This window comes from Pristiophorus japonicus, chromosome 3, assembly GCF_044704955.1.
Source record: "Pristiophorus japonicus isolate sPriJap1 chromosome 3, sPriJap1.hap1, whole genome shotgun sequence".
Classification (NCBI taxonomy): Eukaryota; Metazoa; Chordata; class Chondrichthyes; family Pristiophoridae; genus Pristiophorus; species Pristiophorus japonicus.
Window position 1 is genome coordinate 263,251,848 of NC_091979.1, and position 15,490 is coordinate 263,267,337.

Here is a 15,490-nt window from a genome sequence, read left to right on the forward strand (position 1 = left end):
GGCACCTGCGCTTTGCGTGCCTAAATCTGGAACTTGTGTGGCGTTTTTGAGTGCGTGCGCACATCGTACGCACCCGGAGAGACTGCAATTTATGGTCCAATGTGTTTTCATGCCTGGTATCTAGATTTCAATGCAGCCCAGACAGATTCCAAGTTATTAATTTAATGCTGCACTTACATTGCCAGTTTGTCATTGATGGCAGCTTTGCTCCTGCAGCAACATAAACATACAAGTTATCAAAGCCAGATTATTAATGGTGCAAAAGCAGATTCGTATGTTGGGACAATGGAGCAGTGCCTCACCAAATCAATCCTACCCAACGCACTGTATTGGTCTTCTGGTCTGATGATCATGGTGTAGTATGGATAGTCACCACTTTGCTCAGTTTAATATTACTCCTCCTTGGGCTCGGACAATACCACAGACCAGTTCCCAACCAAAAGACCTCTGGCAATTTTATGCGAGAGAGGTCTGGACTCACCAGTTGTCCAATTATCTCTCTCAGGTAGTGTCTCCCATTCTAAAGACTTGTTAATCCCTAGTTTGAGACTTGGATCCATGGTTAATATGGGCATCATAACGTTCCAGGGGAACAAATTAAATTAAGATTCTGTATGACACCAATCACAAAGGGTAGTCTAATAATTGAATAATTAAATACTCGGAGAAAAAATTGGAGAGATATGGGGAAAGAGTGGGGGAGTGGGACTAAATGACTTGCTCTTCGAAAGAGCCAACGCAGACTCAATGGACTGAGTGGCCTCCTTCTGTGCCACATTATTCTATGATTTGAAGCTTGAAGGTTTGGCCAATATTCTTGAAGAAAGCCTTCTCACCAGCTATACTTTGACAAGGGCGAGTTGTAAATAATTTCTATAATTTCACGCTAATTGCAGGAATAGCTCCAAAATAAATTACAGAATGATCAAAGTCCTTTTTGATTATACAAAACGGAGCAAGTTAAATACTGATTGTGAGGCATAATAGTTCAATCTCAATTCGACTGGAATCGTCAACTTTAAGAAACATCATATCATGCAGCAGCTACACTATCAATTGAATATTGGGAAGACCGAAGCCATTGTTTCCGGTCCCCACCACAAACTCCATATCCTAGCCAGACTCCATTCCATTCCGCAACTTCTGCCTGAGGCTGAACCAGACTGTTCGCAACCTTGGTGTCATATTTGACCCTGAAATGAGCCATATATCCACAGCATAACTAAGACCGCCTATTTCCACCTCTGTAACATCACCCGTCTCCGCCCTTGCCTCAGCTCATCCACTGCTGAAGGCCTCATCCATGCCTTCGTTACCTCTAGACTTGACTATTCCAATGCACTCCTGGCTGGCCTCCCACATTCTACCCTAGGTAAACTAGAGGTGATGTAAAACTCAGCTGCCCATGTCCTAACTCGCACCAAGTGCTCGCTGACCTACTTTGGCTTCCGGTTAAGCAACATCTCGATTTCAAAATTCTCATCCTTATTTTCAAATCCCTCCATGGCCTTGTCCCTCCCTATCTCTGTAATCATCCTCCAGCCCCCCCCACCCACCCCTGAGATGTCTGCGCTCCTCTAATTCTGTCCTCCTGAGCATCCCTGATTATAATCGCTCAACCATTGGTGGCTGTGTCTCTGTTGCCTAGCTCTGGAACTCCCTGCCTAAACCTCTCCGCCTCTCTTTCCTCCTTCAAGATGCTCCTTAAAACATACCTCTTTGACCAAGCTTTTGGTCACATGAGCTAATTTATACTTATGTGGCTCGGTGTCAAATTTTTTTTATCTCAAAATACTCCTGTGAAGCGCCTTGGGCTGTTTTACTACGTTAAAGGTGCTATATAAATACAAGTTGTTGTTGTTTATGGATATTTCTGAATACTACTGTATTCTATTCTACAAAAATAGATTGAAGGCAGAAAGTAAAAGTTAAAAGTTATGAAACAACAATTCAAACACGAGAACAAATGCTGAAGAGCTGCAAATAATTCAGTCTCATGTCAACAATGAAAGTAGAGAAAATAGTAAGCACTTTAAATGTGAAATATTGTCCCCCAGGCCTATTCCGTATATCATTACACTTTTATTAAACATCTAGCTAGAAAATGTATTGCAATGATTAAAGCATTTCTTTAAAGATGAAATGCTCAGTTTCAATTTAACTGGATATACAGTTCTAACTTGTAACTGCCTCAATTTTTACAAAAAATACAATACTTTTCATATTGTACCTTTTGTACTACAAATCTCGGAAAGCGTGGTTCTGCTGTCACATCCTGTTTTCCACACTTTACATATGCACAAACACCCAGAATGGCTGCTGGGAGGTAGATTTCCTTCAGAAAGCAGCTTCAGTTTGACAATTTTTTGCTTCCACAGCCAGACACAAAATGCTGTGGGAGGGCAGGATTTCTTAAGCTTAAGGTAAAGAGGTCAAAAAATCCACTTCTCTGGTGGCTGGCTGTGGGAGTGAGAGCCTTTGCAGAAGGGAGGAGGTTGCTATTGAGTACAGCTGGTGGGTAGGACGGGAAATTCCGTGGGTAGAAAAGTAGAATCTATTGAGTTAATAACCAGAAGACTCACTTGTAGTGCAGTACTGATACCTCAGAAAGGGACACAAGTCTATCTGGATACCTCTGAGCAGTTCTTTGTTGGTGGTCATCATACAAGCCTCAAGTGCCAAGTAATCCAGAACCTAGTTTGCAATTATCTTTGTTTTGGTCTAAATCAAATGTTTGCTATTAAAACGTTTAGCTCACTCTTCAGTTATCCTTTTTATAATGCAGCCATCCGACGAGTCTCAGTTAATATGTGAAGAAAAAAAATACTTGCCTTTATCCAGCATCTTATGCCAGAACTGTAATGTCACAAAGATCTCGTCACAATTAGATTTTAAAGTGGAGTGATTATTATGTAAGCAAAAACAACAGCCATTCTCCACCAGCAAAATCTCACAAACAGTAAAGAGATGAATCAGTTTTTGGGGGCTTTATTGACCAAGGGGGTTGGGGGTGGGGTCTCCCTCATCTCTTTTGATATTTTCCTGCTAGGATCTTTAGTGAACAAACAGACAGGATTTCAGTATAACCTCTCTCATTTAAGTGACAACAACTCTGTACAACGCAGCAATGCTTCTACACTGGCATCAAGTGCCAGCACAAATGACGCATTTGCGTCCACGTGAGAGACTCAAACCCACAACCTTCTGATACAGAGAACTGAGCCCAACTGACGCACTACACGTGTGTCTACAGAATACGCTGCTAATTCCTTATATCCAAGTGAATTTGTGCCTTCCTTCATGAGGAACAGAGAAGACAAGGAGATAAACTGCAATGGTTCTACATTTCAGGGCCAAAGCAGGGATTTGGAACTAAATAAAATAATTTTAAAGAAATATTGATAATTCTGTTCACTTTAAAATGTTGGTTGGAATGTTGTGAAAATCATACCCGTTACGAATTATGAAAATCATGAGCATCCCTGATTATAATCGCTCAACCATTGGTGGCCGTGCCTTCTGTTGCCTTGGCCCTAAGCTCTGGAACGCCCTGCCTAAACCTCTCCACCTCTCTATCTCCTTTAAGACGCTCCTTAAAACCTACCTCTTTGACCAAGCTTTTGGTCACCTGCCCTAATTGTTCCTTAGGTGGCTCAGTGTCAAAGTTTTATCTTATAATACTCCTGTGAAGTGCGCTACAGGCGCTATATTAATTCAAGTTGTTGTTGTGACAAAATCTAAATTTTCCGGTGTTTAATACTGTATGTATTACATGGGAGATGTTCACTAAAAACTATTAAATATGACAACATTTGCTACAGTCCATATCTACACTGCACAACTAGAAGGAAGCAGGGGTCAAAATGGATGCTCCCGGTTTATTGCAATAGATGCTATTGGCGGCCATCACGGTGGAATACCATAAATAGATAGAATTCTGTTGTAATACAGAGCATCTTTCCAAATTCTATTTTCTCGGCTTTGTTCATCTGTTAAATGTACTAATTTTCGTGACTAAAATTTAAACTCAGTAAGGGAATTTGTACCTTACTGGCGATTTAGCATCCGATCAAATCCTTCCTAGTTTCTGTAATGGATTGATGGTGAAATCTGTACTCAAGAGCTCCTTTATTGATCCTTGAAGACTCAGCATGATGGCTCTGCAATGTGTCACGTTACACAGTAAAGTTAGTCTGTTTCCAGAGTGTTTTGGAGATGATACCGTCCCCTCCCTGCTGAACAGTGCACCTCCTCGTTGACTTTACATTGACACTCAAAGTACAAGCCCTACAGTTACGGTGTACAGCTACCCAAGCCTCGAAAGCCAGATGCTTCCCTCATCTAAAATACTCTCCTTTAAGAGGACAGTACTATTGTATTGTGTGCAGCATTACCCCCTGCTGGTAGGAAAATGGTGCTTCATCATCATCATCAAGAGTACCAGTGCTCAAGTGGACAAACTTAAAGGGGATAATATCCTTTAAAGGGGAGGTGAGACTTAAGGTTTTTGGTACTGGTACAGGTACAATGTCTCAAATCCAGTTGTCCGAAAATCGGAAATTTTCTGAAAACCGGACATGTTTGAGAAAATCCCATTTGATATTCAGTAAATTAAAATCTGGAATTATTGTCCAAAAACCAATGGGCAGGACTAGTTATTGGCTTCGCCACTATGTTTTAAATGGCATGCGATCGGTCCGAGCCTTGCCGACTGACCCCGACCCTTGACCTGACCCGACCCGACCCATGCCACCATTAGTACTTTATCTGTCACGGTAGCATATCTCATAGCACTTCGGACACTCTGATGTATAGCGGGATTTATTATGAATTTGTGTTGCTTACCATTGCAACCATGTCAAAAAGGTCAACAGATACCCCAATGGGTAATAGTGCAAAGAGGAAACATAATTTGTTGTCAATTGCCAAGAAAGTGGAGTTACTGCAGAAATTAGATAGAGGTGCGTCAGTGCAAAGACTGAGTGAGGAGTATGGTGTCGGAACCGCCACCATTTATGATATAAAAAAACAGAAAGAACAGATGAGGTTTTATGCAGAAGGTGACGTTCAGAAAGAAATGAATAAGAGAAAAACTATGCATACGCCTAAAAGTGATGATTTGGATCAAGTAATGATGGAGTGCTGGCGACAGAGGAGAAGTGGAAAGGTACCCAGCAGCCCTCAACAAACAAGCTCTCATCAGTACAGCTTATAATTTATAATAAATAGTTAATGTACTTTAATTGCATATTATGTTATCCTTAGAATTACCTTACAATAATAGATTTTATTCTACTTCCTGCATCCCTAGTTTCTCTTATCCATTCAAATAAGCCTAAGATAGGCTGCTGATTTTATTGATTTTCTTGTCCAAAATCCGTAAAAATCCGAAACCAAAATAATCTCGGTCCTGAGATTGCTGGATTTGAGACGTTGTACCTGTATCTAATCTATAAACAGTCTGAAACTATGAAAACCGTAACTAAAAAAAAAAACAGGTCACCCTAAAATGTTTAAATGACCTTGAAATATTATGGTGGCAGCCACATTTTCTAAAACTTGATTCTTATTTAAGACAAGACATTCAAATTATTTAAATAACACCATTCAGTAACTCAGTGTATAGATTCAAACAACCTATCCCTAGATCGTTAGCCAATTCAGGTTCAATGAGCCTTACAGTCATAATCATAATTGAATAAACTCCTTTGTTACTTGGACTTTTGTTATTAACAAGATCATAAAAACCTACTAATCATAAAACACGCCTGAGAAACTGTCAGTTGAGCAATCATTCAGGAGAGCAATCCAGAGACATTGTTCTGCTGTGGTCGGTCGATCGCCATTTTAATACAAGAATTTGGCAAAATCATGGCAACGTGTCTGCACGATGCATGTGACCAGGCTCATCTCATTTTGAAAAAGTGAGCAAGACAGAGATGGAGAGGAGGGCCTTCCGACACAGGCCCCACTATGGGCTGGCATCAGTCCAGTTCAGTTCAGTTTTGTTTAGAGGAATCCATGTGTGCCGCAGCTTATAACAGGCTGCACGGTATCATTTAAAGAATTTTAACATGAACTGAAGCACAGTTATCGGTACCGCACTTGAAAAGTTTAAGATCACGAACCTGGATTCCACATTAATTGGTACTCCACTCTGCATCTGCAAATCTTTTTCCGGCTATTTGAAACAGCAACAGACCAGAAAACTGTCATGCTCCACCATTACTCTGTGTGACACTGAATAATGGTGCAAGTGAGGCCATTCAACATGTACAAATCCCACGAGTCAGCAGCAGGTCACGCTGGACTTTTCTATAGGACTATTCACAGGGCTCACTGTGACTTAACAACCTGCTGAGGTCATCCAGGCCTCTTACACCTTTGCTGACAATCACAGTGCTGATCGAGACTATTTTCTCAATAGTAAACTGGGCGAAGAAAGCCTTAAATGTATGGTCATACCAATTTATCAAGTAGGGAGGCTACATATAGTTTTTTCCTCTCATGAGGAGGTACCATGCATTAAAAAAAACTGCAGAGATAAAGTTTTTAAAAAGCCTTTCAATCTATTGAAGGGTTAATAATGCTGACTGGACTGTCAACATGTGACTGACAGACACAAGTAGATGACATTACTGACCTTATAAATGCCACTTTCCTGATTTACAATTGCGAGCAAAATTAACTATTTAAAAAGCTAATGAAGTGAAAAGCAAATGCCCTTCAATATTATAGCAATTTGCGTTGGCAACTGCAAAAAAAAATCTTTATAGTACAATGACTCGTAGTCAGTGAAAATTGCTAACAGCAACATTACTGTTCAATACCAGCTTGGAATTTTTGACACAATATAAGGCAAAGTTACAATAATGAATGATATCTCCCACCTATTATTTGTACGTAAAAAAAAGTTTGAAATACAAAGATGATTCAAAAGTAACAATATTCGAGGTAGGGTCTGGGAGGGAAACGAAAGGAGATCACGAGGCGTCAATGGCCATTGTCTCAAGATGAAGCAAAACATCCGAAAACCATTTCATGCGAAGCATCACCACTGCAGTCGGCCCAGTGTGAGGATAAATAGATCATATAGTGTGGTTTATAATGGCCTAGAATTTACGGTCCGTGGCGAATTAAAAGTGTTCGCCGCTGACCCCGAAGAAAGCTTGCGATTAATAATCTCAGAGATCTTGCAACTAATCACTTTTTCTTATAAATTTTAATTGTTATCTTAATGGAGAAATTTGAAACTCCACAAAATTAAATTTGTTTTTCAGTGCCATAATAGAGCTTTTGCAGTCAATACGCGGTCAAAAACCCTAGTTACATCTAATCCAACAAGGCCCAACATGGAATGGGGTACTGAAGTTGCATGTTCAGCCATGAACTTATTGAATGGTGGTGCAGGCTCGAAGGGCCAAATGGTCTACTCCTGCCCCTATTTTCTATGTTTCTATGTTAACAGCGACATTAATGTAGAAAAGCCCAAGTCTCCATCAGTTTCACTGATTACATTGATTGCCGGCTATTGGAGGGGGGGGTCACAGCGCAGTCAGTGTCGGAGCATGGAGCAGTGAATGACTGACCGCAACTTCAGGATGTCTAGATGTGCATGCACTATCTCCTGAAGTGAGCGCTGTTAGTTTGCCATTATTACCCACTGCGAATTCCAGACCAATAGTTTAAAATGTATTTATTTTTTAAACCTTGTATCTGGTCTCTGCACCAGAAATACAAAGTCATGCTGGGCTAGTCCATTCACACACATTTCAGCTTAACCAGACCTCTCCTTAAAAAGACAACAGGTAGGATACACTGTGACAAATTTATCCTATACAGAACAATGGTCAAAATATCCCAAGAGTCAAGGCAATTAGGTCAGAATACTCAAATGAAAGGAGTTCAAAAATCCTCCCACATACCTTGTGCATCATTGATACAAGTATTGAATAGAACCCTTGATTATTTTCCATAACGTGAACCTGTTAGGTGCAGCTAAGCAAAGAATAAGAGGGACTTGTAGGAGGTACCTCAAGGCATCAGATTTTAAAATGGTTTTACCAGTGCACAAGGTGGGTAGGTTTAAAACAGAATGTGACAGTGTAGATACAAAAGTAACTGAGGTGTTCTGGAAAAAGAAAGGTTATTAAAATGTACAAATGTGACTTCAGGCTTCTAATCAATATCCTAGATGCGTGTGTCTGGTGTTCACATGAATTTAAAAAATGTTTTAATTAAGGCGATATGCTGTTGCAGTTTCTAATGGTGCATTCCAATACTTATCATCCAACCAAGGATTCCAATAAAAACTTTACCCACTAGCTGCAGCTCTTTTCAGGTGTCCTACAGGCTAGTTGTATGTCTGCAGTAGGAATTCCCTCTATATGGGACTCTTTTTGGAGTATCATCTAGTTTTTACTTCCTAGGCAGATCACCATGATCAAGATGTCAGTGTGAAGTTTTTCAAAGCAATTTTTCAAAGCAGTATAGAAAGGACATTAAAGCTACATAAAAAGTGAGGATGATACCAGGGATAGGACACGATAGTTAAGAATAGAAAATTAAGATATCGGGACTATTTCCACTGTAAAAGAAAGAAAAACTTGCATTTCTATAGCGCCTTTCACGACCACTGGACATCTCAAAGCACTTTACAGCCAATTAAGTACTTTTGGAGTGTAGTCATTGCTGTAATGTGGGAAACACAGCAGCCAACTTGCGTACAGCAAGATCCCACAAACAGCAATGTGGTAATGACAAGATAATCTATTTTTGTTATGTTGATTGAGGAATAAATATTGGCCAGGTCAATATTAGCAGAGAAGACCAAGAGGAGATTTTAAAATTCTGAAGGGTTCTGATAGTCTAAATAGGGAAGACAACTTGGTCTGGTTGGGAAGTCAGTGATGAGAGGTCATCAATTTAAAAATAGTTATTAAGAGCATGGACAGAAAGGTCAGGAGAAATCTCTTCACACAGAAAGATGTTGGAGTATAGAAGGCTTTGCCACAGAGAGTAATTGAGGTTGAGACCGACACTTCTTTTAAGGGAAAAATTGGATAAATATTTGAAACTGAGGAAGATAAAGGCCAAGGGGAGAGAGCAGGGCAATAGGATTAGTTTTGCATTGCCCTAAAAGAGTTGGCACCAACACAATAGGCTGAATGATCTCCCTCTGTGAGCTTCTCTATGGGTTTATGTTGCTCACCCACTTCTATTCCAACAGTTCAGCAAGCATTTATATACATAGCTTTTTGGCTTGGCAATACCATCAAATCTATTCTAGAGCAAGAACAAAATTAATGAAGAAAGCTGAATGGATGCTAAAACAGTAGAAATTCTCAATAAAGCTCAACCCTATGTGTCAATGTTAGCAACTACAATGTTATTTTTATTCGTTCTGGGACATGGGCGTCGATGGTGTGGCCAGCATTTATTGCCCATCCCTAATTGCCCTCGAGAAGATGGTGGTGAGCCGCCTTCCTGAACCGCTGCAATCCATGTGGTGAAGGTATTCCTACAGTGCTGTTAGGGAGGGAGTTCCAGGATTTTGACCCAGCGCCGATGAAGGAAGGTGTGTAACTTGGAGGGGAACTTGCAGGTGAGTGCATTCCCATGTGCCTGCTGCCCCTGTTCTTCTAGGTGGCAGAGGTCGTGGGTTTGGGAGGTGCTGCCGAAGAAGCCATGGCGAGTTGCTACAGTGCATCTTATAGACGGTACACGCTGCAGCCACAGTGCGCCGGTGGTGGAGGGAGTGAATGTTGAAAGTGGTGGATGGGGTACTAATCAAGTGGGCATATAAGTGCTCTACAAAGCTTATATCTGACATCTTGTAATCCTATTTGCAAGCTTCAGATTTTCCTATTTTTATTCTGGATTCCATACAATCCAAAGCAACGCAGAGAAGCCAACAAGATACAGTCTTTTACTACATGCTAGATTCTAGTCTGTGCAGCATTAGAGGGATGTGGTCAGATCATCTCTGAATGCTGAGCCGAACAAACAGGTCCGGCATTAGGCATTCAAAAACGTGCAAATGGCAGGAAACGCAAGGGAAGCCATGTTTACCTCTTTTGCTTGCCCACATATGGGCAGGCATAGTTTCCTGTGTGCATCTTCGAGTTGCTCTCTGCTTCTACCCACTGTGGATCTGCTGGGGGAGGGAGGCAGATAACAAGCCGAAGTGCACATGTATGAAACTGTTCCAATATCATTTCAACAAAATGTAGAGTTGGTTTCCGTTTCAAGACTATTTTCCTTCCCAACAATTAGTTAGCATTTTTCAGTCTTGCAGGGTGATGGGGTCCTTTCACCATTTTCCTCCATTTTGTGGCCTTCTGCTCTAAATCATGTGAGTTGCTCACCTGATTACTCCTCAATCAAATGAGTTGGCTCCCTCAAGGTTTCAAAAAGAATTTCTGTTACGGTTGCTGTTTCTTACGTGACTCCCTGCATTTGCATTACCTGTTTGACCCACTTCATTTCCTTGAATTAGATCCAGCATTTCCCCCTTTCTTGTTGGGCCAATAACATACTGATCTATAAAGCAGTCTTAGGTACACTAAAGAAAACCATTTCCTTCTTTGCCATTTATATTATTTTTAGCGTAGACTACTTTGGATAATTAAAGTCTCCCATTATTTGTTTACATATCTCTTACTCCATTTCATTTCCACTGCTGGGTGATCTATCTCCTAATTGAGTAACAACTCCCTTCTTATTCCTCCTTAATTCAGTGCTTGCATTTTCTCCTATAATATCCTTCGGTTCTATTGCTGTACTGAAACCTTTGATTAATAGTGACTGCCTTTCTATTTTGCTATCCTATTCTTGGTAAATATTTTGTAACCAAGAATGTTGGTAGCTCCCACTCCTGACCTAGCTCAAGCCATGTCTGTGTTAATGCTATTATATTATACTAGCCACACCACATTGTGTCGCTAGCTCACCAATTGTATTAATGATACTTTGTGCATTAATGTACGTATAACTCAGACGTGTCAGTTTATTGAAGCGCCTTGGGATATTTTACTATGCTAAAGGCACTATATAAATGCTTGTTGTTAAGTGTGGCAATTTTTCTCTTTTATCTCACCCCCTTTTCAAAAAAAAATTCCTGTTTTTTCCTACGTTATTTTTGCGTTCCATTCTTCTTCCTCACCTTGACGAGCACACCATTCACACAAAAGATAAATATTTACATTTTTGTCAATATTTATGGAAAATTGACAGGCTTTACAAGTTCTAAAGTTGCAGAGGAAATCTCCCTACCTCACAGATGGGAATACTAATTTGCATTTTTGATTGTTCATTGTTTTGGTGCTGTTCCTGTTCCAAGAGTTGCAGGAAATGTAAAACTTACTTGAAATTTGGAAATCTTGATGACCTGTCTGGTTTTGCATCAATGGAATCTCCCAGTGCTTCGTCATCTTCCTCTGTTGCTGGTACAGCTGAGGGATCATCTTTCTTTTCAGCCATATCTAGTGTATGACAAGAGTCATTTAATATAATTTATTGAGCATACTTGAATCCTTAAACTCTGAACTTAATGTAAATGTCCAGAAAAGTGTGATCACTGAGGCTGAAATTTATTTAAATATCTTGTATTTAACCTTCTGAGAAATGGATTACATAGGATAAATGGCACAGAAATAGGCCATTCAGCCCAACCAGTCCTTGATGGAATCAATGGGATAAGAACATAATAAATAGGAGCAGGAGTAGGCCATTGGCCCCTTGAGCCTGCACTGCCATTTAATAAGATCATGGCTGATTTGATCTTGGGCTCACTTCCCTACCCGCTCTCCATAACCTTTCACACCCCTATCGTTCAAAAATCTGTCTATCTCCACCTTAAATATATTCAAAGACCCAGCCTCCACAGCTCTCTGGGGCACAGAATTCCACAGATTTACAACCCCCTGAGAGAAGAAATTCCTCCTCATCTCAGTTCTAAATGGGCGATGTCTTAGTCTTAAACTATGCCCCCATTAATATACTTCACTTAATGGTTAAATAATTCAAACTTGATTTGATATCCAAACAGCAATTGTTAACAAAATCAATCACGCCAATCTTGCAGGAAGTTTATCAAAAAAAAAGTAAATTAGTCAGATTAAGTCATTTAAATGTAGAATGTAGATTTACACCTCCAAAGCTAACTCAGCTAGAGCAGGGAATTGTATATAATACTCAGGACATAGGCCTAGAAATTTGTGTTTGCCATGAATGTTGCCGGTGTCACAGGCAACTGGATTTAACGGCCGCTGAAAATGGCCGCAACACTAAGGAGAATAACATTCTTCTCGTGGGCTGGAAATTGGTGGCTCTCTTGGTGGCGATAGTCGAGACCTCCGTGGTGAAGTTCCTGTCCTGAAGTGGCGTTCAAGCTTCGCACAGCCTCTGGGAGTGAGGTTGTGGAACTTGCAAAGAATTGCGGGCCATTAAAAGGGCTACGATTTAAAGGGGTAATGCATTCAGAAATAATAAAAATTAAAATGCAATGAAAAAAAAACAATTTTTTGCCCTTACTGCCTTTCAAAAAAATTAAAATTAAAAAGAAGTCCTAAAAGTGATCATTCAACTCTTAAAAGCTGAATTCCCTTCCGAACCTCAAAAAATGGGAAAACCGCTTTAGCACCAACACAAATGGCTCAGCAAGCCAGAAAAGGGGCACCCAGGATCTTACACATAGAACTCCAGCTTTGTGCAGGGTATAAACATGTCCTCTATCCACAGAGGGCCAGGAGACCCTCCAGAAAGAAGGATGTGGAATTACATCACCAGCCTGGCTCCAGTGCCCAAAGAAGCTTCATGACAGCCCACTGGTCAAGGTCAGTGACTGCGTCTTCAAAAGCCGTCTCCCACCAACTGCACCATTAGCCTTACACACTGCTCAATGCACAACCCCCAGCCCCAATCACTCACCTACCAACAATTTTTATCAATTACGAGGCACATCTTCCATTCCTACTCTCACCTCAGACCATTCTTGGCAGGGCATGGCTGAGCCCTTACCAGTGGCGGGGCTGAAAGGATAATAAATGCTGGTATCCTCATACATCATTCTCCTTCTGGCATGCACCTCTTGCTTTCCTGCCCTCGCCATGCCACAATTTCACCCTTGTTCCTTCCTCATTTCACACACCCAAGAAATGCAGCCTGCCCAGCCAGTGGGTGACCAAAAAGAGGGAGAGGAAAGTGAAGAAACACCTTCACTTGATTTCACACTCCCAGCCACCAGCTCCTCAAGGTTGACCAGCAAGGCCATTTGCAGTGTCACCCACTAAAAGTTCACAGCTTTCCACCAGCTATGCTGCAGCCACTGGGGCAGCACTGTGTGACATCAGTAGAATAGACAAAGGCACACACACACACATAAGGGAATAGATAATGATGATGAGTTGATTTCTTGATGTCATATTGGATGGATAGATGTATGAAGTTGGATTGCAAAGTTTGCTTTGTGGTGGCTTTTATTTCAGCATCGTGGCCAAGAGGACACTGTGATGGTCAGTAACAGAGGGGACAAATATGGAAAGGGGAATTGGGACTGTAGTTACTAGTACCACAGGTGTATGATTACATCTCGGATATCCCGGCCAGAAAGGGGCAGTCTGGGTTGCATCCTTCATTCTGCTTTCTCCTCTGCTGTGTTTGCCTCTTCCCTCTGCGAGCGGATGCTGTAAATCTGAAATGATAGCATTAAATGCTGGAAATACTCAGCTGGTCGACCCGAGATGTGAACTTGGTTTCTCACTCCATGGATATTGGCCGACTTGCTGAGTATTTGCAGCATTTTCTGTCTTCTCAGTGACCTTCCTTTACCATCCGAGGGCTTGTAGCATCCAACAGCAATCCCTACACACTTAAAAAAAACTTTTAACATATATTGCAGCAAGCCACTATTTCAATAAAATCAAAAAAAGTCCAAAAGCTTAAATCCAAACTTATCTGAAAAATGTGTGTGTCCCTTTAAAGAAGTGCTGAAACTGCCACTGTCAGCCTGCTTGCATGCCAAGTTTACCTGGCATACTTAGGACCCAGCGCTGAATTCTGTGCTAGAGTTGATGTTTGGAGTAGTGACATTAAGTCGACATTGCACACCAGGGTGATAACTCTTAACGGCAGCTCAAAGGGAGATGCAAAAATGGGGGCCGCTGCGGGAGTGCTGCAATGCCAGAGGTTCCACCGTTTGGATGAAATGTTAATCTGCCTGTTCAGGTGAATGTAAACAATCTTATTGAATTATTCAAAGACAAGCAGGATTTTTTTTCCTGGTGTCTTAGCCTACATTCCTCCTTTAACCAACAACAGCAAAACAAATTAACTGGTCAGGTCATTTCCTGTTTTGTGGGACTTACTATTTTGTATTGGTTTAAAATGGATGCTGCTGTGCCTGTTTAAAAGATTTTGATTTTGTTCAGACAGAGGTCATTTTTTTAATATTAATTTCAAGTAATGGAGAAATGGGAAGATTTTTTAGAAGAACACCTCAGCTAAATGAAATTTACTGGCAAATGTCCTTTAGTTATATGGGTTCCACTGTACTTGATTTGTCCAAATAAGGGCTGGATACATTCAGTAAATTATGTGGTCAATAATCACACCCAAACCCTATTTCTTTTTCACCTTTGTTAATAGAGCAGTAACAAATGTGAATATAGTGTCTTCGAAACACCAGTTCAGAATATATTTGCGACACTTGCATATCAGTATAGGCAAGAGACTAAATCCGCTGTAGACAGTCTCAAACAGGAAGTAATTTTAATTAACCAAAAAGGCTGAAACTTATGGTAATATACAGGGTACCACCACTTTAGTATTAATGCAAAGCAGCTTTGGACACACAATGATCTAACCATGCAAGTGAATTGGTTCCAAAGTGCACTAAAGCCAATAGGTGTGAGACCACTTCCAGGAGTTAGTCCAGTATAAAGCCAGGCTTAATACTACACCTGGTCAGCTAGGAGATTTAAAAAAAAACCTGAGAATCATTTACTCTCATGCTCCATTGGTCACTGGACAGAGTGTGATGTGCAACCAGCAACATAACTCACTCTACTGGAACCAGTCAGTGATCAGTACCTGTAGCATAATGATGCCTTTACTGACTCAAATCTCGAGTATGTGGAACACACATAGGCTGACTGCACAAGTCTAAATAGTTTATTCCTATTTTTTTTCTTGTCAATCTTCATCTGTTCCTTTTTTTCCCTGAGGGCAATTGTTAATTGACAGGCAAGATTCTACAGACAGTAATTGTCAGCAGATAATTTAACCACCCACCCAAAACATCAGAGCTGAGCCCAATTCTGTCCTCACCTGATGTACATACACATGCACTTCCAGTGCGGGTCACTAAAGAGCAGTTGGGAGTGAAACAAATTCCCACTCCTTAACCCAGGGCACTGAGATAAGTTGTAGTACTACATCACAGTCTAGGGATTGAATGTAAAGAAGTTTTGTCCTAAAGAGATGAGAAGGA

General features: G+C 40.8%; 1 protein-coding gene across 3 annotated transcripts in view; it reads right to left on the reverse strand.

Annotated features, from left to right (window-relative positions):
* The window catches only part of casp7 (caspase 7, apoptosis-related cysteine peptidase), a 153,293-nt gene that overhangs the window by 39,512 nt on the left and 98,291 nt on the right, over window positions 1–15,490 (reverse strand). For all 3 annotated transcript variants that reach the window (XM_070876626.1, XM_070876625.1, XM_070876627.1), the window contains one exon: window positions 11,366–11,483. In XM_070876626.1, coding sequence (XP_070732727.1) covers window positions 11,366–11,481 — 116 coding nt within the window. In that variant the 5' untranslated portion in view covers window positions 11,482–11,483. The remainder of the gene's footprint in view (window positions 1–11,365; window positions 11,484–15,490) is intronic.